At 35.5% G+C, this 24,128-nt stretch overlaps 1 protein-coding gene across 1 annotated transcript in view; it reads left to right on the top strand.

Annotated features, from left to right (window-relative positions):
• LOC125665996 (PAN2-PAN3 deadenylation complex catalytic subunit PAN2-like) overlaps positions 1-24,128 on the top strand; it is a 56,837-nt gene that overhangs the window by 18,859 nt on the left and 13,850 nt on the right. The window contains exons 9-21 of the mRNA XM_048899046.2: positions 4,772-4,913; positions 5,168-5,244; positions 7,134-7,261; positions 8,166-8,335; positions 12,205-12,365; positions 13,733-13,861; positions 14,449-14,598; positions 14,996-15,327; positions 16,151-16,290; positions 16,922-17,034; positions 18,722-18,820; positions 19,126-19,274; positions 23,061-23,175. Of these exons, the coding sequence (XP_048755003.1) occupies positions 4,772-4,913; positions 5,168-5,244; positions 7,134-7,261; positions 8,166-8,335; positions 12,205-12,365; positions 13,733-13,861; positions 14,449-14,598; positions 14,996-15,327; positions 16,151-16,290; positions 16,922-17,034; positions 18,722-18,820; positions 19,126-19,274; positions 23,061-23,175 (1,905 nt within the window). The remainder of the gene's footprint in view (positions 1-4,771; positions 4,914-5,167; positions 5,245-7,133; positions 7,262-8,165; positions 8,336-12,204; positions 12,366-13,732; positions 13,862-14,448; positions 14,599-14,995; positions 15,328-16,150; positions 16,291-16,921; positions 17,035-18,721; positions 18,821-19,125; positions 19,275-23,060; positions 23,176-24,128) is intronic.

The raw sequence follows: 24,128 nt of genomic DNA, 5'->3' as shown, positions 1-24,128 counted from the left end.
GTAGGGAGAAAAAAGGATGATCTCAGCATATAAAATGAAAGAAAAAATGCAATTAAATTTTGTATACTCTGGAAACATGCGAGTTGTAGAAACCTAAGCTCTGTTTGCTTATTATAAACGAACAGTTTCACTAATGATGTGGGATATTGTCATATCATTTCTGGACTAGATGTGCATGTCCTTTTTACTCATATGTCATGATCTGGGTGCTTGTTAATTGCGCAGTTGAAATAGCAAGAAGTTGGGTTTTTTTTTAATGATATATAACTAAATAAAATATGAATATATTATACCACTTTAAATTTAAATTCACATATATTGTTACTCTCTTTATGGCTTTTAAAAGACATGTGTCTTATTACATCAGTTACAATATGTATACATAAAATGGCATTGTATAGTGGTGTACAAATTCAAGCAAGCAACAGAGAAGAACTTTTCAAAGAGTTAGGTTTTCTCGCAACTTAAGTGCTAGACATAGATATTTCCCTAAATTACAAAGTGTATGCATATAGATTGTGACTTTTTTCCTTTGACTTTTCCCCCTACAATCTCTCGTAGGCCTACAGGAAACTCGCGAATATTCCATTTAAAATTTCAGTCCCAAGCATAATATTTACCCGATTTATATCGCAATCAGGCAAATTTTCCACTCTGTTAAACTTAATGGTATACCAGGTGGGAGATTTCATATCTGAATTACCCCGCACATCTCAAAGTCTGTCGAAATTCACACCTTTGGAAACAACGGTCATTCCTTGATCCTTGATTTTGTTAAATAAACAACAACTCGGGTTTTGGTAATTAATCTCACACGACGCTGCATGTTAATTACACGTTAACAAATTGATAGCTTGGGTATAATAATTGATTCAGAGTGCCGATTAAACAAGATCACCGCCGAACTATTACCTGTGCATTTTAAAACGAAAGTGTTAGGGGCGATAATACCCAGAATAGTCATGCTCGACTGAAATCGAAAGTAGGAATTGCGTTGTAATCGAAAAAATGTGCAGTCGTTTCATAAAGGTGAAAGTACATGAAAAGGTTGTAAAACTCATGATCGTTGGTTGCGTCAGACAGGTGGTCGTTTAGGACAGGTACAATAGGTTGGGTAACACCTTGGAGGGGAAAGTTTTATGGTAACATTGAGTTATCTGCTCATTTATCAATCTTTTTTCTGTACTTAAGTTAATGTAGAATGCCTCCGCTTTTCTTCTTCTTTTGTAATAAAAGAAACGTAACGTGATACGTTTTCACTTTTATCATAATTCACAGGCACCCATGTTTTTTTTTTAACCTGGAAGACAACCACCCATACAAATATATTTTCCCAAATCACCCCCACCCATCCAAAAAAATATCGGCTGCCGTCCCTCCTCCCCATACGTTTTTTGCTGGAATAGCCCTAAATAGAAACAAGAATTTTATCAATCAAGGGGTTAACAACATAAAATTTGCTTATTTTAACACTTTCACATTTCTTCCTGTCATTAGGTTTAGTTCTTATCTTACATAAAATGCATGAGGGAAACCTTTCTCCGTTATCAGACACTTCCTCCATGTTACAAACACTCAAACTAAATTAAGTAGGACAGTGGTTTAATAATGTGTTCAGTTCTTCCTTCTATAATGCTTAGTAATATTTTACTTAATTATGTAGGATAATATATTTAAAAAAATAAATACATAAACTTTTACTTCAGGAACGAGTGTGATTCATATGTTCACCTCTATTTTAATCAGTATTAATGATATCGTCTTCTTTTTTCCATTTGTCTTTTTAATTTTGTTATAAGATTTGTGGTTTTGAATATTTGCTGTTAAGACTGAATTTTCAATGATAAATATAATTGAAACAATGAAATATACACTACTTTTGTTAACATTCTTTTTACATTTTTTTTTTTTTTCATTTTCGAATTATTCATTATTATTATCCCTTTTTATTAACTGCTTGTATTTTAGCTAATTAGGTCAAATGTAATTCTGTTTGTCAATGAATTTCATTTAAAAGCAAAACAAGATCCATATTGCTAGATATATTTTTTGTATTCATATTTGTATGTATTTCTATATATTGATTTCTGACGGATGAAATATGCAATGGACCGGAATAGCTGTGTGTCGAAATATAATGGTACCCGATGACGTATGTCCAAATCGGTTGTAACACGTAAACAACGGAACGAATGTTGTAGATCTGTAGCTCAGAGACTTGTAGCCTACAGTCTATTCTTTATATTGTTATGTGGACGCCTAATTTTTTTCTGGTACCCATATATTATAGGATTAAACATTCTTTTTGAAGAATTTATCGATGTGTAAACTCCGGACATTTTACTCACAAACTGAATAAAAGTGCGAAGCACTTCTATGTTAAGTTTGTGAGTAAAATGTCCGGAGTTTACACATCAATAAATTCTTCAAAAAGAATCTTTCATTCTTATAATTCCAATTCATTCACTTTATTAACAATTGCAAACATTTGAATAGTTTCCCCGCACTATGTTATTTGTTTTCAGGCGTGTATGAATACATCGTGATTTTGGATTTATTGATGTGTAAACTCTTGTTCAGCTTTATTTTTGTCCAATCAAAACAATTGTAATAAATAACATTGGAATTATTGTACTATAACTTTAGAAATCATTAAACAATACGGGATAGGCCAATATATCTTCGCATCTAAGTAGCCTATCGAGTTAGGCACCCCTCGGTCCTCCAAGTCTTTTTATGTACTGCGACAGCGATTTCAACATGCTCATCAGTGCCAAGAAAACTGAATGCACGGAGATGAAACATGTGAAGCCAGATATTTATTAAATTCAACTGCCTTCAGATAATTAAAATATATGTAGTGTGATAACGTATAAAGAACATGCGTGGAAGTAAAGGCGCATCGCAGACGATGGGTGGATCTCGGTTGTATATGGAGTGGATTGGAGGACTTAGCTTCGTAATTCGGCTGCCTAATTTAAGACGTACAGGTAATTGAAGACCTACGGAAGACTTACAAAAATATAGGCTATTTACATTAAAACTAATATGATTTTCTCATTAAGCATGCCTCAGATATCTAATATAAACAAAAATGTTTGATAAAAATAAGTTTTAAAGTGTATTTTCAAAGCTGGGTAGGGGCAAATATTTTTCTCTTTTGACGACCTAGCGCAAGAACGATAACTCGTATAAAATGTCATACTTGCAAATCAGCTGTTCAATTAATAATCATTTCTTGTATATTTTCTTTGTTAAAAGATCGGAAAAATGTTTCAAAATTGTATCTTAAAAAATAAAAGAAATGAACAAAAATTGAACAGCTGCTTTGTAGATATATATTTACGTGCACTAGGTCGTCTAATAGAAAAAAATGTTCCCCATACCGAGCTTTATAAATACACTTTAAAATTTATTTTTATCAAAATTGTTTGTGTTTATTTTATATTTGAGACATGCTTAATCAGAAAATCATATTAGTTTTGATGTATATAGTCCACGTTTTTGTAGGTCTTCTGTAAGTCTTCCGTAAGTCTTCAATTACCCGTAGGTCTTCAATTAGGTATGCCCTCGTAATTGGTTGATCAAATAACTAAAACTGTTAACTAGTGCAAGGTTTTTGTAACTATCCCTAACATGGTTACATATATATTCAAGTTCATAAATTGTGCATATAATCTATTTGAAATTTTGGGGGCAAAATCGATTGATGTACATAGCCCCATTCCGACGATGGCGCAAATCCGGTTTTATTTCAATAATATTGTTTAAAATAATCATATTTTATTAACTTTGAATAATTACTGGTTTCGTAAAAAGACAATGGAACAATCCCCAACTATAATATTTAAATATTACGATTTGTATTAAACCTATAGTTTGGAAAAGTATTCGGATTTTGTGCATGGAATGTGAAATTCCAGTTATTTGCAGAACATAAAAAGTAAAAATTCACTTATCCCCCAGGCCTTGATCCAAAAAAACTCTTAACTTCTATGCAGTATGTAATATACTAATTTACAATTCATTAAGATTTATTGGATCGAGGCTCGGGGGTTATACAAATTTTTGGTGCATATTGTTGGATATTATCAGCTTTTACAAAAATAACACAACTGCTATGGGTTCTGCATGTTATAATTTCTATATGCGTGAATTTTCGCGGAAAAAACACACTGGATTTATAAAGAAGAAAGTCTAAGCTGTTTCATACCATGATGAAATATTGGAATGAAGATACTTTATTTTACTCAAAATCACAGGGCCATATTTGGGTATTCATGGCTCTTGTTCTTTTCATGGAAGCTTTATGACATAGATCAGATTAAGAACCTCTGAGCCAGAAGTATTTCAATGTACCTGAACCTCCCCAACATAGTGCAGAATCAAGTTTCCTAAAATCTGACATGGCTCCTGAAAAGTTGATGGAATAACAATGGGAAATTCATTTTTCATGTGTTAAAGAGACTCAGGTGAGCGATGTGGCCCATGGGCCTCTTGTTATGGAAATTTATCAGTCACTTTCAAATTATTAAAAGTTGGGAACTATGTCATGGTTTTGCAGTTCAGTAATTAGGAAGAATTCATAAATGGAGATTTATTCCTTCTATGTATACACACCTTGTCCTTGAACCCGAGCTTTGTGGAGATTCTGGAAATTGAAATATGATTTATTCTAAATGTTCACAATATGAGTAACAATACTCTGTTTACAATGTAGTGACTGTCCTGTACAATGTATAGTAACTGTGTAAACTCTGTTGTCATTCAGGCAGGTCAGTTTCAGATCATTGAAACCACGGCAATGACCCCGTCTACAATGGGTGTCTGTCCAATTAACACCCATGGTAATCCGCTCCTCAGCTTTGACATTACTGCCAGCTGTCAAGCCCTAGCCTTTGGGGACTCTGGGGGTAAGTATGAAATTAATGAAGATTATTTTTAGCCAATTTAGCATTGTCTTTTGCTTTATCTAATATTATCTGATATTCAGAAGTTATCTTTCCGACTAAAGAGTTGATGACTCATCATTGAATTTTTGACTTTGAATGTTTTGCTTAATTAATGTTTACACTGTTCATTAATCATGATAGTTGTTTTTTGAGTGGCAAATATAAAGTAATTGATCTGGATTTAAATTCATCCATCTTTTTGATTGTGTATACAGGTTACATGCATTTGTTCACCTTGGGAGAGAACCCGTGCTACAACCAATACCCAGAACAGACGGAGTTCGCAGACCCTGTAAGTGCATAATTACCTGCATTTGTTTAATTGTATTCACACACGCAACATTCTTCAGACTTTATTTGGAAAAGAGGCTGTAGGCATGGGAGTTGGGAGAAAATAACAATATTTTGTTCACTTTTACGGGCTTGGAATTTTTTATATTAGAATATTTAATACAGGTCCTTGTTTGACTTGTCAGTTTTTTAGTGTTTATAAAAAAAGTTTTTATGTTAACTTGAGTATGTAATGTTTACTAGTAACAATGTGTCTCCATTTTGGGAATAAAGGTACTATTTTTTCAGTGGGAATGGAACTTGTTTTATAGAATCAAGGGATTCCTGAAAGGATCATCAATGTTAACATATATTTAACCAGCTGAATGAGGGATTCATAAATTACAATATTGAATACAATGAATTAAATATTCTTAAAAATTATGTAAAATTTAATAAATGAAATACATGAAAATCCATGTCAAATCTTTGAGATTTGAAATACAGTTTACTCTGGATAAATTGAAGTTTTAGGGACCAGCTATCTTATGCTGAAAGTGTTATTTTATTAGATTCATTGATATTATGCCCCCATATTGGAGATTCAGGGGCACTTAGTTTTACACAGGTCATGAAGGTTTTCATCTTTCACATGTGTATTCCTTCTGACAAGACCTTTCTTTGGGTACCGGAATTACTCTGCTGCCACAACATCAGTGTTTCACAAACTCATCTTGTTCTATTTTGAAAACATGTAGAGCAGCTGTGTGAATTACGAATAAGATAAATGATTTTTCCAGTAAATGTACGTATTGTTAGTAACAGGATGACCTACTTTATGTATTGTTAGTAACAGGAAGACCTACTTTATGTATTGTTAGTAACAGTGACCTACTTTATGTATTGTTAGTAACAGTGACCTACTTTATGTATTGTTAGTAACAGGATGACCTACTTTATGTATTGTTAGTAACAGTGACCTACTTTATGTATTGTTAGTAACAGGATGATCTACTTTATGTATTGTTAGTAACAGGATGATCTACTTTATGTATTGTTAGTAACAGGAAGACCTACTTTATGTATTGTTAGTAACAGTGACCTACTTTATGTATTGTTAGTAACAGGATGACCTACTTTATGTATTGTTAGTAACAGTGACCTACTTTATGTATTGTTAGTAACAGGATGACCTACTTTATGTATTGTTAGTAACAGTGACCTACTTTATGTATTGTTAGTAACAGGATGATCTACTTTATGTATTGTTAGTAACAGGATGATCTACTTTATGTATTGTTAGTAAGAGGATGACCTACTTTATGTATTGTTAGTAACAGTGACCTACTTTATGTATTGTTAGTAACAGGATGACCTACTTTATGTATTGTTAGTAATAGGATGATCTACTTTATGTATCGTTAGCAACAAGATGACCCATTTTATTTCTGTCTGGTTTTAGTCCTGTGACATTTATTTCTGTCTGGTGTTAGTCTCGCAGTATTTTATTTCTGTCTGGTATTAATCTCGCAGTATTTTATTTTTGTCTGGTATTAATCTCGCGATATTTTATTTCTGTCTGGTATTAATCTTGCGGTATTTTATTTTTGTCTGGTATTAGTCTCGTGGTATTTTATTTCTGTCTGGTATTAGTCTCGCGGTATTTTATTTCAGTCTGGTATTAGTCTCGCGGTATTTTATTTCTGTCTGGTATTAGTCTCGCGGTATTTTATTTCTGTCTGGTGTTAGTCTCGCAGTATTTTATTTCAGTCTGGTATAAGTCTCGTGGTATTTTATTTCAGTCTGGTATTAATCTCGTGGTATTTTATTTCTGTCTTGTATTAGTCTCGCGGTATTTTATTTCAGTCTGGTATTAGTCTCGCGGTATTTTATACGTGTTTGGTATTTCAGATTGAACCTATTCAACCCATTCATGTCACAGATGAGTACACGCCTTACTCTATCATCCCCATGATGTATCCCACCAACGGGACGCTACTTTCTGATTGGCCGGAATATCTCTCACAGCGGACCTACAGGTGGGTGATGTGTGTGGCCCCTTAGTTCATACAATTATGTGTGATAAAATATTCTTAAAACGTCAGAATTACTGGTTATAACAGACATTTACAATGCATTACTGGTTATAACAGACATTTACAATGCATTACTGGTTATAACAGACATTTACAATGTATTACTGATTATAACAGACATTTACCATGCATTACTGGTTATAACAGACATTTACAATGCATTACTGGTTATAACAGACATTTACAATGCATTACTGGTTATAACAGACATTTACAATGTATTACTGATTATAACAGACATTTACCATGCATTACTGGTTATAACAGACATTTACAATGTATTACTGGTTATAACAGACATTTACCATGCATTACTGGTTATAACAGACATTTACAATGTATTACTGATTATAACAGACATTTACAATGCATTACTGGTTATAACAGACATTTACAATGCATTACTGGTTATAACAGACATTTACAATGCATTACTCGTTATAACAGACATTTACCATGAATTACGTTTTAGAACAAACACAAATTTACTGATTTGCATTCCCCACTTAGTTGAAAATAACAAAGAAAAAAACCTACTTAGATGTAGTGAATTTAGTTAGGCCTCATACAAAGCCAGCAGGATGTCCCTGGTACTTCTCTATAGCTGTGTTTGACTGTATATAGGTCATTTTAATTTCAAACTAAATATTTTGCAATGTGTTGGGGGGAGAAAGTTCTGGAAAAAGAACTGTATCACAATTTATCAAAATATGGATCGTGATTTAGAAAATAAATCCTCATCTCTTCGCTGCCATGATCTAGTGAAAACACGTGTATATGACGTATATGTCTGTCGTCTTGATTTTGCTGTGTATTTGTGTATGTCAGACTGACTGTTATTTTTAAGGAAGCCTAAACCTTTGGATGCAGACATCCTGCGGTCCATGAAGATGCAGCATAATGTGGGATATGCCAAAAACGTGGGGAAGGAAAAACGGAATCAGATCCCTTATGTTCAGGTTAATGAAAAATCAAAGAAAGGAAAAGGGTCAATTCCAGAATCTCCAATTGGCAGAGGTAGGAAAAGTATTAGGCTATAAAACTTCCGTATGATTCTGTACATTGGCAGAGGTAGGAAAGGTATTAGCAGAGCTGCCAACCCTCACGATTTTCACGTAAGGCTTACGATTTTAGGGCAGAAAATACGCCTTACGATTTTACTGTACATCTTCTGATTTTCCGCTTATTTGACATTTCGAAATTTTTATAGATGTCCGTCATTGGTTTTTACTTTTATAATAAACAAACTATAGTCGTTACTACGTTTGTTTGCATAGTCTATGTCTATATAGAGTCTCGATCATTTTAATGCTTTGAAATAAACAATATGACAGCTGCTACTAAACATAAAGCATGTGTTGATGGAAATAACAACAATACTCCCCCAAAGAAGAAAACCTTATGGAGCTAGAAATTCAAAGAACAATATGCAAGTACACTGTAAACATATATTCGTTTCAAAGTCAGAAAGGGGGAGTTTGTATAAGTGTACAATCTGTTTGACAAACTTCAACATTTCTCACGGCGACGAAAATGACTTAAAAAAAACTTGCCAGAATAACTGATTCAGTAACTAAAATTATACAGTGTATATATATATAAAAAAAATTTGCCAGAATAACTGACACAGTGACTGTAAAATTATATAATATTATACTAATGTAACAATATTTTTTACACAAGTTTTAGAAAGTAAAATCAATAAAAGATGTATTTAATCTTTTGCAGTTGTAAAATGCATAACAATTAGTATGTCAAAATTCATTAAATTTGGATTTGAAATGTACCTAAAATTGCTCAGGTTACATATTTATTCATAAAAGATCTCCAGCGGCAGGGGGCCGCCTAGGCCCCCTGACCCCCGCCTTACTATTTTCCATTTTATAATGTTGGCAGCTCTGTATTAGGCTATAAAACTTTAGTATGATTCTGTACATTGGCAGAGGTAGGAAATGCATTAGGCTATAAAACTTTAGTATGATTCTGTACCTAATTGTTGGGTCACCTGAGTCACTCAGATGACCTATTGCTATTGGTCTGCGTCCTGAGTTAACAATTGAACATTTCTAACTTTTTCTTGAAAACTACCTTTCCAATTCTTTTCAAATTTGGTATAAAGCATTTTTGAGACCTGAGTGACATAAGTTGCAGGTTTCAGGACTCCTGCACCCCAGGGGTCTTAGGGGCAGAGAAAAATTTGATTTTCAATAATTATCTTCTCTACAATTGCACATCTATAAGAAAAACTAATTGCATAGTGATGTGAGCAGGAAGGCCTCTACCAACATTGTAAATTTTATGATCCCCAGGGTAGAGGTTCAGAGCTATGTATATATTTGGTACATGTATATATAATGTATATACAGTGATCCCCCGTTATAACGCCAACATTTGTACCTCGGCAATTTTGGCTTTATAACGTGGGGAGGGGGTATGTGTACAGGTGTCATAAGAAATCAAACAAATTTTATCTACTACATCGTGCTTTGAATACCTGGATAATCCCGGCGTCCAGTGGTCGTAAATGACTCGTAATGGTAGGGGTATTTAATGATTTCCAGTTTTTGCTTTATGTCCAACACGCTTAGACTTCGGTGTATCCGCCATACTCTGATTTCAAAAACAATACTGCATATTTGAACTCAGTTGATTATAATTTACGTAACTTATTATCTGCTCCGAACTTTGATACCTTGAGGACCGATAGTGGATAATTGCCTAAGCCTGCTTACTGAAATTGTCCTGCCGTTGATTGGCGATAATTAGCGGGGGTGATTATAATGATAATTGACCAAATCGTACCTGTAAATAGATTGGCGGATGGCGGTATGTGGGGGGTGGCGTTATAACGGGGTTTTACATAGCGAGAAAAACAGGACTTTAAACTTTTTTGGCGATATGAGGGGGTGGCATTATAACAGGGGGCAATATAGTTGGTGATCACTGTATGTGAATCATCTAAATGATATGTTCTTTAATGCTGTTGATACTAAATTGAAACTAAATATATATTTAGAAGGAGTAGGTGTAGTTCTTTACCAGAAATGTAAATTTCACGATCCCAGGGGTAAGGGTTTTGATTCCAGAGTGGGGCCAAAATTATCATAGTGATTATTGTATATCATTTGGAAGACTTCTTTAAGTTTGCTGATTTGGTATAAAAAATGAATGCATGTTTAGGAAAAGTAGAAAAGCGTATTCCAAAATAATGAATTTTTCAACCCAAGGGTTCTGACTCCGGGATGGGTCCAAATTAGGCATATTGTGTTTGATGTTTCATATACAGTGAAACTTCTCCAAACCGGCCCCTCAGAAAACCGGTTCTCCCTGAACATTGGCCAATTTTCTTAGTCCTGGCAGAAAACTTAACATTTCCTTACATAGAAAGTCTTACAAAACCGGCCACCCTTGGAAACCGGATATTGGCCACTTTTTAAAGTACATTTGTTAACAAACATGTATAATTTACCCATATAATACCAGCCACTTTTTGAAGAAGAGAACAAAGTAAACAGTACTTACTTTGTGAATAAAGATAAAGATAAAATGTTTTTAAATGCTATATTCTTGGTAAACCGGCCACCCCCCTAAACCGGCCGGTTGTTTGTTTTTTTTTTGGTCCGAGCACCAGCCGGTTTAGAGAAGTTTCACTGTATTATGTAAAGTCGTTCATCAGTATAGACACTTTTGAAGGCATTTAAGTTTTAAGAACACCTTGTTTTATTTTGTTGCTGAATATTCGAATATACATGTACACAAGGAAAAGTGGCTCGCATGAACTTCATATGAAATTCACATGAATATCATGCGAATTCTTTGCATGAAAATCATGCGAGCCACTTTTCCCTGTGTATAGCTTAAGATATTTAGAACAGGAATTTTTTTCTAGATTCCGTAGCTCTCAGGGCTAGTAGTACTTTTAACTGATTTACTCAGGGCTAGTAGTACTTTTAACTGATATACTCAGGGCTAGTAGTACTTTTAACTGATTTACTCAGGGCTAGTAGTACTTTTAACTGATATACTCAGGGCTAGTAGTACTTTTAACTGATATACTCAGGGCTAGTAGTACTTTTAACTGATATACTCAGGGCTAGTAATACTTTTAACTGATATACTCAGTTGACTGATAAGGCATGTTAGCCTCTTGTTTCATTCCTTCAAGGATAAAAGTTCATACGCAGCAGTGTTCAAACAGATGCAGGCCTGAAAAACAGTTAATTAATTATCAATAATTAGGTTTTGAACTGTATTGAAAGGAAACTCGAAGCACCCTGTAGTATTCTAAAACGTTTTAGGAGACAGATCTTTTTTCTTGGTAAAATATATGAAACTGCATCCAAAGTTTTTGGAATGAGAAATTTGATGAAATTGTACATACAGCACATTTTAAGTGCATGTAGACAGACCTGAAAATTAGAATTATGGATCTTAGAACCTGAAATTCAACTTCTTGAGACCCAAGTGCTGTCATCAAAGACTAAGTAATTTTAATCCCATGGGAAGTGAATAGTTTTGATTTCCCGAGAGCGAAGATTGTTATACTTTGTTAAACCTGCCTGTCTGTCTGTGTATTTGTTTCTGTGTCTTCAATTTAACTCTAACTTTGGTTTTACTTTTTGAACTGTACAAGACAGACACTAAGATATTTAATTGATAAAGGTCAGAGTTATCTATAAGGTCAAGGTTAAATATGCCACTGTTGAAAATGACTACACAGAAGGGGGGGGGGACATATTGTTTCACCACTGCATCTTGATTGAAGTTTAAATGAACATTTTCCCCTCAGGAATGTTATTAACTACTTATCCATCCGGTAAGTCAACACTGTAGTTTACTTGCAGGAAGATAGATTTCCATGAATGTGGGTTGTTTTTTTTTTTCAGGGGATGATCCATTCATCAAAGTACCAAAGCGCTTCAGGAAGGTGGATCTGAAGTACTCTAAGTTAGGGCTGGAGGACTTTGACTTCCGACATTACAACAAGACCCACTTTGCTGGTTTGGAGACTGATATACCTAATGCCTACTGTAACTGCATGCTGCAGGTAATATCATAGACTCTCAGTTATTATAAGGAACAGTTTTAGATATATTTTCTGCCATCTCCTTCATGTAAGGAACTTTTTTCCCCCCAGTAAATCTCATTTATAAGGAATCAATATCTATTCTCCATTATCAATTTTTTATATCAAATCAAGAACAAAGACTCGCTAGAAAATTTGTATTTTATTAGACATGGTTGTATTTTATTAGACATGGTTGTATTTTATTAGACATGGTTGTATTTTTCATTTATTTTCTCAAAACTTGGAGAAAAAACAGCATTAAATATACAACCGCGTGCTTCTGTTGTATGATTCTTGTAGACAATGTTTTGTCAATTTACAGTAAATGTAAGGGATTCAGTGACTGCCACACTCTCCTAGTGCTTAACCTAAACACTCCAGCTGGGTTTTGTAGACTCTTGTAATCTCTGGCCCTAAACACTCCAGCTGGGTTTTGTAGACTATTATTGGTACCGTATATACTCGCCTATAAGTCGGAATTTTAGGAGTCAATTTTTGGTCCAAAACTCTATGTCCGACTTATAGGCGTGTCCTAAGAAGATTGGTATTTTTCTGGGCGGCGTAATGTACATGTTGTGTTTTTTTTTTAAACAACTCCGACGATTATCATTGAGTACCACACAAATGATTATTGTTCACAAATAACTAGACATATTGTATTGTTTATGTATTTTAAAATTATGTATAAAGTACAAGTATTTACATATTTTGATCTAGTTAAGGGCATATTATTTATTTTGAAAATTATTTACATACCGGTAACTAATTCTTACAATAATGTATCGTTTATCGGTAAAATTGAATTACGAATCCGATTTAATATTGAAATATTCATATGTATACCGGCTGAAATATATTTCATAAAAGATTGAATATTGTTAACAGATCATCATTCTTGACTCTTAAAAACTTGATTGTTGATACAATGAATTATACCAGAATCCCACAATAACAGTTTTCGCGAGGCGCGTGCCACTAAGTAAACACGGTGTCATGTACTGGTAATGTACTGGTAATTAGGAGACCATAATTGCTTAGGTAAACAAGTGATCATTGCCCATAATAGATCAAGGGTTGCGTTTAAACCCCAAACAGATAAGGCCTGGATATTGAGCACCTCATTATTATTAATTTCTCAAAATAATTTTTTTGAAACATAGGTAAAAACACTAGAACATTGACTTGAAATTGTCAACCAATTTTGACAAAAAATTTTATCGACTTACAAGCGGGTCAATGGCAAATTCCTACAAAATAACCTTAAAAAATACAACCGACTTATAGGCGAGTATATACGGTAGACTATTATTTGTAGACTATTATTCCATGTCTCTTGTGATCACCAGGTGCTGTACTTTATTGAGCCTCTTCGCTGTACGCTGTTGAGCCATCTGTGCGAGCGAGAGTTCTGTCTGGCCTGCGAGCTGGGATTTCTGTTTCATATGCTGGACAACCAGAAAGGTCAAACGTGTCAGGTAATCAGTATAGAACAAAAATATGTGAGGATTTCTGGTTCTCAAGAGGATGCATATTCAAATCAAAGGAAAATTTGCAGCAGTCATAATATTGGCTATTCTGGTTTGACAGCATGCATCCTTTAGAATATGAATAAAGATTTTCCCCTTCATTACATGTATCAATGCTGCACAAGTTATGTATCTTGTCTGCCATTTTGTGATGAAAAAATCTTATTTCCCTACTTTGGCTTTTTTAATTTTTGTCTTTGACATTTGTTATTTTTTCATCAATTGCAGTCAGCTTCAATAATGCCCCAGGGTGGGGCAACCCATAAACCTGTGTAAAACTTAATAATTCAGAGTGGTAGCCTCATACAATTTAGTAGGGTAAAAAAGGAAAAGAAAATTTGTTTTATCATCAATTGACCTTTGCTTTGCAAAGGGATTTAACTTGGGGGGGGGGGGGGGGGGGGTTGATATGTGTATTTTAGCTGAATTATGATTTTAAAATAAAATAAAAAACTACACAAGAATTGTTTTTGTAAATGTAAAGCAGTCCTTAGCTGATCATGCAATGCATGTACTTGTCTTTTTTCTACAACTAGGCCAGTAACTTCTTGAGAGCTTTTCGCACCATCCCAGAGGCCTCGGCGTTGAGCCTTGTGCTAGCAGAGAATGAGGAGAACGATCCACGGATTAACTTGTCTCGTCTGATTCAGAGCTGGCAGAGATTTCTCTATCAACAAGTTCATGCAGTAAGTTGTACCTTATACAATGAAAATTCTCTAAACCGACTGGCTGTATCAAAGGAAATCATAGATATTCATTATAGAATGCAATTGCATCAGTTTAACTGGTCCCCTTATAAAGAACCAGTTTATGGTAGCAAATGACAACAATCATGGCGACTGTGTTGCGATTTTAAATGCTGTATTATTTTCAAGTTTCATTCTGGTTTTAAGGTTTACTGTGGTATAATGTAACAGTTAAAGTACATGTACATTTATATCATTGAGAGAGTCAGCAAGATTCCTGTCTATTTCACTCGGTTTCGGCTTGGGAAATAGGCCTGTTCTCAGGGCACTGGAATCTTTTCGACCGCCTCAATGCTATTCTTTAATTGTATAAAGACTTGGTGCCATGTTTTTTTAGGAACTCTGTAACAGAAGTCAGCCAGTGAAAGAGGCCAAGTCTGAGGAAAGTCTTTCCAAATCAGACGAAAATCTGTCGGAGCAAATGTCTGAAGTAAGTCTGAAAACAGAAGATGATGCACCAAAGACTGGAGATAAAGCGGTGGAAACCACCCCTCCCAAGACAAAGAAGAAGAAAAAGAAGAAGGGGAAAAAGAAAGGAAAGGATCACCACGAGGAGGAGAAATCTGAAAAGGAGGGTGATGGAGACAAAGGGTCAGAGACAGCAGACGATGAGAGCAGGGACCCAGACAAACTGGAGGATGGGGCACCAGATAATATTTCCACTGAAAAGTAAGGCATCCAAATAATCCTATCAGTAAAATGTTAACTTTTAAGTGTACAGATTTATGATCAAAGTTTCAGATGAAGAGAGACCGTGGAGCTTTTGTAGTAAATTTTTAAGACCCCATTTTAGGTCCGAATTTCCAATTTAACTTGCACTTTTCCCAAAAATAAAGACTGGCAAAAATGTATTTGTTAAAAAATAAGTTCAATGTGAATAGTTTTATGTACGACATGACAAAGACGCATCAATTCTAGACGATTTAGAAAGAATAGTTGAAAGTTTAAGAGCTTAAAGAAAAGAAAGTTAGATATGAAAAATAAAAGAAGAATGACATCACCTTGTGTTTGACTTCTTGTCTGATGTGATATATTTACAATGAAAGCCACAGGGCCCTTTTGAAAAATCACTGAAAATCCTTCTCTAGAATCAAAAGTCTAGGACGGAAAATCTTAATCTGGAAGCATTCCAGGCATTTGTTTATTGTGACCTTGGGGTAACCTCCTCTATGAACTACATTTGGGTTATGATGAATGGTGCATATTGTGTTTCCAGCATTCATTATTGATATGTTTTACTGTATATGTATATAGCCACTTGTCAAATTGGACAAAAACTTTACAAGTATGTTTATGTAACGACTTTGATACCCTCTGATCCTTAGGCACCATAATTAGTGGAAGTGAAATTCAAAAAAATATCTATGGAATGGGTTACAGTCTAATTTGTGGTTCACCAATTATTTACTCAAAATGTGTTATTAGTTTTCCCAAATTTTAGTGGCAAGTGAAAAGCTAAAGTCTGGAAATGCAGATTTTTTTTTAATTACAGAGTTGAGGGAAAATCAGCAATATCAGAAATGTTGGGGATCAAGATAGTGACAACGCTGAGGTGTAGGTGTGGTCAAGAGACACAGAGACAGTCTGACACCAACATAATAAACCTCAGCTACCCGGATTGTAATCCTCCAGGTAAATAAACCTCAGCTACCCGGATTGTAATCCTCCAGGTAAATAAAAATCAGCTACCCCGATTGTAAACCTCCAGGTAAATAAAAATCAGCTACCCGGATTGTAATCCTCCAGGTAAATAAACCTCAGCTACCCCGATTGTAAACCTCCAGGTAAATAAAAATCAGCTACCCGGATTGTAAACCTCCAGGTAAATAAACCTCAGCTACCCGGATTGTAATCCTCCAGGTAAATAAAAATCAGCTACCCGGATTGTAATCCTCCAGGTAAATAAACCTCAGCTACTCGGATTTTAATCTTCCAGGTAATTAAAGCTCAGCTACCCAAATTGTAATCCTCCAGGTAAATAAAACTCAGCTACCTGGATTGTAATTGTCCAGGTAAATAAACCTCAGCTACCCAGATTGTTATTCTCCAGGTAATTAAAGCTCAGCTACCCGGATTGTAATCTTCCAGGTAAATAAACCTCGACTACCCGGATTGTAATCCCCCAGGTAATTAAAGCTCAGCTACCCGGATTGTTATTCTCCAGGTAAATAAACCTCAGCTACCCGGATTGTAATCGTCCAGGTAAATAAACCTCATTGTGAATTAAATGTATTAAAAGCTCTGTTATTTTTATATTTTCTAGGCAGTACCAGACCCCCCTTTGAGTACCCCTTCTCTGATGTGCTGAAGAACACCCTGACAGCTGAACAGAACATGCAAACGTGGTGCAACGTCTGTGATCGTTACCAGCCACATGTAGGTCGATAGTAAATCCGGACTCTTGTGGAGACCGAGTGATGTCTGTAAATGTTGTAAGGGCCTCCGTGGCCGAGTGGTTAGAGCATCGTGCTCAAAATCACACGGCTTCTCACCTCTGGTTGGTGCGGGTTCGAATCCCCCTCGCGCCGGTAAGTGAGAAAGTTTCCCAGTTTACTTACGGAAGGTCGGTGGTATCTTCCCAGGTACATTGTGTCTGGGTTCTCTCTTCCACCAATAAAAACTGGGCGCCATCAGATGACTGAAAAATTGTTGAGTGTGGCGGACAACAGCAAAACAATCAATCAATCTTTAAATGTTGCAGTGGTATTATAATGATTTAGTTACCATCAGAAGATACACTATATGGTTTTAGATTGGGATTGACACCTGTGATAAGAATGATGGAATCTTTGATGGAGTGGATCTAGGGATGCATGATCAAGAAAATTTTAACAAATCACTTCTATCAGTGCTTGGTGAAAATGCCTTTGAAATGAACTTCAATTTTAGTTGCATGGTTTTTAGTGTTTGAGTATCCAAGAATGTGTGGTGCAACAGAGCTCCCAAAACTGGTCCAAACTCTACAGGACAGCTGAAATGTACCAGACAGCTGATGTATTTGTTGGAAATTCTCTTTGCTATCCCACCTTAATCTAAGTGATAATGTTAAACCAACTGGAAGTCAGATGACATGTACCATGTATAAAGTTAATCTAAGTGATAATGTTAAAACAATTTAGATTCTATCTGTTGGTTCCAAATTTACGGGGGATGCCCTGTGGACCGGTGCATTTCAGGAACTCTGTAAGTGAGTCTAGATTTGTAACAAATGCTATATTTAGATTCAACTCCTGTAAAACTTAGAACAGAGTAACAAAAAGTAACTGTAGTACATGTATTTAATGTTTTATTAGTAGTTCAAATATCCTCTATGACACTCCCCTAGATCCACCCCACCAGAGTGCATTATCCTGATCACATGATGTCAATATGAAGCCTACAGGGTGAAACGTTCTGGTATCCATTTCCTTCTGTTTAGTGTCTGGTTACCGCCGCAGACTCTGGTTACCGCCGCAGACTTTTGTGCAATTCTATGATATTTATTGGTTTTCTGATTAGAAATTCTGTAGATGTTAACTGTGAATGATTGGGAAACATTTATAACAAAAATAGTATCCCTGTACATACTGTCGTGTAAAGCCCCACGGAATATCATTCTCAGTACTCGGTACCGCAGGCTATATGTATAGACACATTGACGTGTAAATCAGTATCTAGCCTATGATCTGATTTGTAGTACTCAGTACCGCAGGCTATATATATAGACACATTGACGTGTATATCAGTATCTAGCCTATGATCTGATTTGTAGTACTCAGTACCGCAGGCTATATGTATAGACACATTGACGTGTATAGCCTATATTATGTAGAGTGAGTACAAGGTAGACAACATTGTCGTGTAAATCAGTATCTATATAAAGTCAAAAAATAAAATCCAATACTCAAACTTTGATTTTATTTTTTACTTTATTCTACCCCGATACCAAGAAAAAAGAATTTATTGAATGAATATACATGTATATATATATATATATATAGAGAGAGAGAGACATTGAGTGTAAATCAGTATCTAGGGATTGATTATGCAGAGTGAGATCTGATTTGTTATTTTCTTTGGACAGACCCAGATTAAGACTATTCAGAGTATTCCGGATGTGGTGGCAGTCAACTGCCATATTGAGAATGCCCGGGATTACGAGTTCTGGAAGATGCAGCACATGGTAAAGAATTTATCTCTACAGTACAGGGTAAACTAAAATTAAAGCTTGTCGCAGAAGATCCTAGGTGAAGGATTATTGTATGTCGTGGAGATGGTTTGTTACATGATACAGTGCATTGGAAGGGAGGGTGGAGGTCTTGCCCCATCAGTAATGAGACATGATATTGCTACCTGCACTTGAGAGTGGGTATACACCTAATATATTGCAAAGTTAACTTGTATGGGAATTGGTATTGGCCATGGCGCAGATTTACAAGTTTTTGTACCCTAAAATACGAGGATGATAAAAGATAAATTATTTTGTAGATACTGAGACAGCGAAAGGAGGAAATAAACGAGACCTCCGCACAGAGCGGCAGCTTTATGAATGCTCCAGGAGGCAACCCCGTCATGTGTCGTTATGGAAACGGATGTCGTCGAAATGGCTGTAAATTTAGGCACGAGCGTGACATTCTGTAAGAGAAAATCAACTTTTTTACTAATGAACAAAAAGAGTGTCTGTTATGTTTAACTTTTAAGTTGTATAATAAGGACCCTTTTAGTAGTCAGTAGTCTCGATTGATCAGAATGTTTTTGCATCAGTCATGCATTGAGAGTTTTCTGGAATTTGTTTTGTTTCTCCTGCACAAATTGAAATGAAAATTTATACATGAATTTATCCCCCTGGGAAACGTTTCTTAAGAAAAGCGCAAATCATTTGATCATGTAAGCAAATAACACTATTTTATGCCGATCTAGAAATTATAAAAATTATATTCAAGGCAATTCAATGAACATGACAGACTGACAAACACAGTTATGTTATGTTGTCAGTGATTTTTTAAAGCCCATTTTGGGTCCGAATTTCGGCCCTTTCCCCTCTTAAAAATTGCCAATTTTTTTCCCAATTTAGCTTACATTTTTCTCAATGATATAAAAGTTATGAAAGTAAAACGTATTTGAAAAAAATAAACATTCAATGTGAATGATATACATCAGACTTAACAAAGAGTTATGGGAATGATGATATGGATAGAATAGTTGAAAATTTTAGAAGGTTAAAGAAAATTAGATGTGTAAAATAAAGATAATATAATGTGTGATATGATTTTATAACTTATTTACGATAAAATTGATTTTTCCCAGTTTGACTGAAATGTCGACAATTTTTCCCCAATTCAAAACCCACGGGACCCTTGTAAAAAATGTAGAAAAATCACTGGTTGTTAATTTCCCTACAAATTACAGACGATAATGCTGTCCTGGACTGTGCCATCCAATCCATATACAACTGTCATTTGATTTCAACAGCAAATGAATGAATGATGAATTCGTTTTGTTGCTGTAAGTTTTTATAATAGGTCCCCAGTACCCCTTGCTTGTCATAAGAGGTGACTAAATGGGGCGGTCCTTCGGATGAGACCTCAAAAACGGAGTTCCTGTGTCACAGCAGGTGTGACACGATAAAGATCCCTCCCTGTTCAATGGCCATAAGTGCCAAGCTTAGGCCTAAATTTTGCAGCCCTTCCCCGGTAGTCTCTATAAGAGTGAAAGATTCTCAAGAGGGACATTAAACAATATTTAATCAATCTAAGTTTTTATGTGTTCTACTAAAGCTGTTTAACATGTAGAGGTTTGAGAAGTGATGTTTTTAAATTGATGTACTGTAATTCTGCGTCTGGGTCCCTCCTTCTGCTGTGATTCTTCACGGTTGTTTGAACACTTGATCAGAACACCATGACTGAATTTGCGTATTAATTGTTCGATCTAATGGTTTTAATTTATCCGTACAACTAGCAGGGGCAACAGGAATGCATGATTTTTTTCAACAGATCAAGCAGGGCCTGGCTTTGTTGGGCTTTGAACGTGTTGAATATTGCCAAAGCCATTTGATTGTGTTGCATAATGGGAAGTGATACAGCAAAATGATATTTCACAGGCATCAATACACTGTGTACTCCAGTGAGAATCTGTATGTGTTTTGGGAATTTAATGGTTGGGTGACATTTGCCGGGTTTTTCCACCATATATGATCTGAGGCAGCAAAAGATAACCAGATGTTGCACATGCCATAGGGGGTGGGGGTGTCACCTGTCATTTGTCCCCCAGAGCTCGCCTGTTTTGGGCCGTCCCCCAGAGCTCGCCTGTTTTGGGCCGTCCCCCAGAGCTCGCCTGTTTTGGGCCGTCCCCCAGAGCTCGCCTGTTTTGGGCCGTCCCCCAGAGCTCGCCTGTTTTGGGCCGTCATGTCCATTATCCATTCACTCACAGGAATGATATTCAGTCTTACAAGATATTTACTAGATCGTAATTTAGAAAATCTAATTCATAACAGGGATATATATTACTATATGTGTATTGATGGATTAAGATTCTAAGTGGTCGATTTATTGTTTTGATTATGTGTTTTCATTTAAACATACATGTCTGGTCCTAGTTTATTATCAACTGGTCAGGAATGGTATTTTCTTTCAGCACTTTTTCTATTTGAGTAAGATTTGGTTTGATGCCCTTTGTGCCATTTCTTTTCCAGAAATTCATTCTGATAAATAGAGAACTCGCCCACTCCCATGTTAACTCAAGGGTGCCCCCGTATTCGAAAAGTAATTGTTTTTGTTTAAAGATCACCTGCTTGCCAAAGCTCTGAACAATATTTATGTTCACAGTACCACCTGCTAACCACAAGTTTTGAATATTCGCATATTTTGTTATCGATATCATCACTTAAAAAAGTTTTGGTTGTGCTGGGGGTTTTGAGTTTTTTTCAGATATTACTAGGACATTTTTTGCTTTTGTTACAGAATGTTGGAACTCTTGAATGACCACACAGTACTTTCTTTGATGTGAACCTCCCACCCACCCCCAAATCCTCAGAAAATTGTTTTGCTGCCTTCATTGCCCCATTTTCGATAGCATATCATGCCTTTTTGCTCTTGCGTGTAATAATCGTAATTTCCTCATTTACGATTTTTAGAATTAGACGTCGGCTTTTTTTAAATCTAAATTCCAATTCATCTAAGTTCTCCATACAACTTTGCTTTCCTGAAGTTTTCCTTTCCTCTGGATTAGGGAGACATATTTTTTTCTGTGGCAACGAGAACCAGTCTGAACATGTTAGATAAAATAACAGTAAATAAGCACCTCTCTTGAAGTAAGTGTAGCTGTGAAAAGTGTCCACAAACCAGACAGAATAAAGAAACATAACTCTTACCAAGTCTGAAGCAAAAAAAAAAAAAAAAAAGAAGTTATCTCTCTTGGAAATTGCTAATTTTTTCTTATAAATCTTTTTGAGTTATGTATCAATGCCTTTCATATTGAAGAAAAGAGTGTATTTAGGGTTTGCACAAAAATGACATTCTCTATCAATACGGAATATCGGAACCCCTATTTCGTCTCCGGTTCCGTCATGGTTTTGATATTTAGTATGCCTAATGAGATCACGTTTTCTGTGTTAACTTGGGCAACTTATCATTAAACAAGAACAGGCTACCATCAGATATAATGAGTTCAGGCACTTAGCGTCGTTTTTGAAAGTTGAGGGATGGAGAGCAAATGGAGAAAACAAGTGCTGTTATATTTGTATGAAAAAAAAACTTAGTTAGCAAGAAAAGCAATTTTGCCCAAACTCCAAAATCGTGGGGGGTGGGGGGGGGGGGGTGGGGGGGGGGGGGGGGCTATTAATTTATAAATCAATTTTTGCATTTAACAATAACAAACGTGACAATAACGCAATAATTAGTATGTCACATGTCAATAATAAAACGGGGGGGGGGGGGGGTATATTTGTTGCTGCTTGTATCGGTCCTGAGACGTGTATTATGACATATACTGGCTACATCTGAAAAATAATCTTCAAACCAGGCAGATAATTTTGTATCAGAAATTAGTCGTCTTTGGCAATCACTAACTTGTATACAAGAGTTGTCCAAGTGACGCATAATTTTCGTAACTTCTTTTTCTGAAGAGTTCCAAAATATCCTGTATTATCGTACAACATACAGGTGATAATTGATGATTACCACGGATGTGCAAAGCTCCAGTTTTATTGAATTTTAAATAAGGTACACAGATGGTATTGCAAGAAATGATATCAAACACAAGTACTAACAAGATACGGTACACCAGACGGTCTCTTAATGTTAACTTATTTCTCTGCTGGTGACTATGGGTCCCTCGTTCATGCAGAAGTGACTGGACATCTTTTTAACTTGTGTATTTGTAAATGACCTGATGTTGTTGTAGTAATATGTGATTTGTTTTCCCAGGGAGCCGCCGCCTCACAATTACGATGAAGACATAGACTGCCAGTGGATTCCTCTAGGCCTGATGATGGACTTGCATTCCGACGGAACTCTCAACATCGAAGAGTACCCAGATGATGTAAGGCATTCGGAGTTTGTTACTACAGAACATTGTGTTCTTTTCGTGGTCATATTTATTTTGTGATTCCAAGGTTTCTAGTTATAACAGTCATAGATTCCTGATATTTTGTACAGAGCGATTACTTTATGTAGTGTCTGTTTGGATAGAATGATAAAAAACCTGTAGGTCACAGGTATGATTTTAGGGAGACTTTCATACCATATAGTGTTTTTTTCTGTGTGTGTAAAATTTGGAGATTTCCAGGCTCATGAGTATACAAATAGTTTTAGCAGAATATGTTTTGGCAGAGACGTAAAAATTTATATGTAGTGTAGTGTTAATAACTTACCTGCAAAACATATTACTGACTATAGGAATGAGAGTACCAAACCCCTGTATGCGTAACCCGGACGCAGTTTACCCAAGATTGAGCGGAGGTATAAATGTCTAGGTGTTGCGTGATTGGCTAATATCAAGAGTGAAATTATTTGGAATTGAAAAAAATATTATAGAGGTTCAAATTAATTGTCAGGATGAAAAATTATCGTACAAAATCGACAAATGACTGAGGAAATTACCATGGTAGGGGTGTGCTTAAAATGAAATGTGTAATTTACTGCAGATTGCTATGTGTTGTAAAAAAAAGTACAAATATGGCCTATAAAAGGCACGGGACCCTATATATTTTTTGTCATTTTTTATCAACGCTTGGAATGAACTTTGAAATGTTTGCGGTCATTTGTTTAAAATCGATATAGTTAATTAGTGAGAGGGCCAAAGGTTAACATTGAGGTCTATGGGAAATGAATTGGTACTCTTTTCCCATCAGAGACAACCAGTTTATTTACCTCCCAAGCTGAAGAGTGCTGAATATACCTTTGACTTAAAAACAACTGTTATAAAAAGTTATCTTTCTTGCAAACATACATATTATGATTGCAGAAACAATTGGGTGCAAATTTAGCTCTAAA

This window comes from Ostrea edulis, chromosome 10, assembly GCF_947568905.1.
Source record: "Ostrea edulis chromosome 10, xbOstEdul1.1, whole genome shotgun sequence".
Taxonomy (NCBI): Eukaryota; Metazoa; Mollusca; class Bivalvia; order Ostreida; family Ostreidae; genus Ostrea; species Ostrea edulis.
The sequence above is the reverse complement of the archived record's forward strand: the minus strand, read 5'-3'. Positions and strand labels throughout refer to the sequence as shown.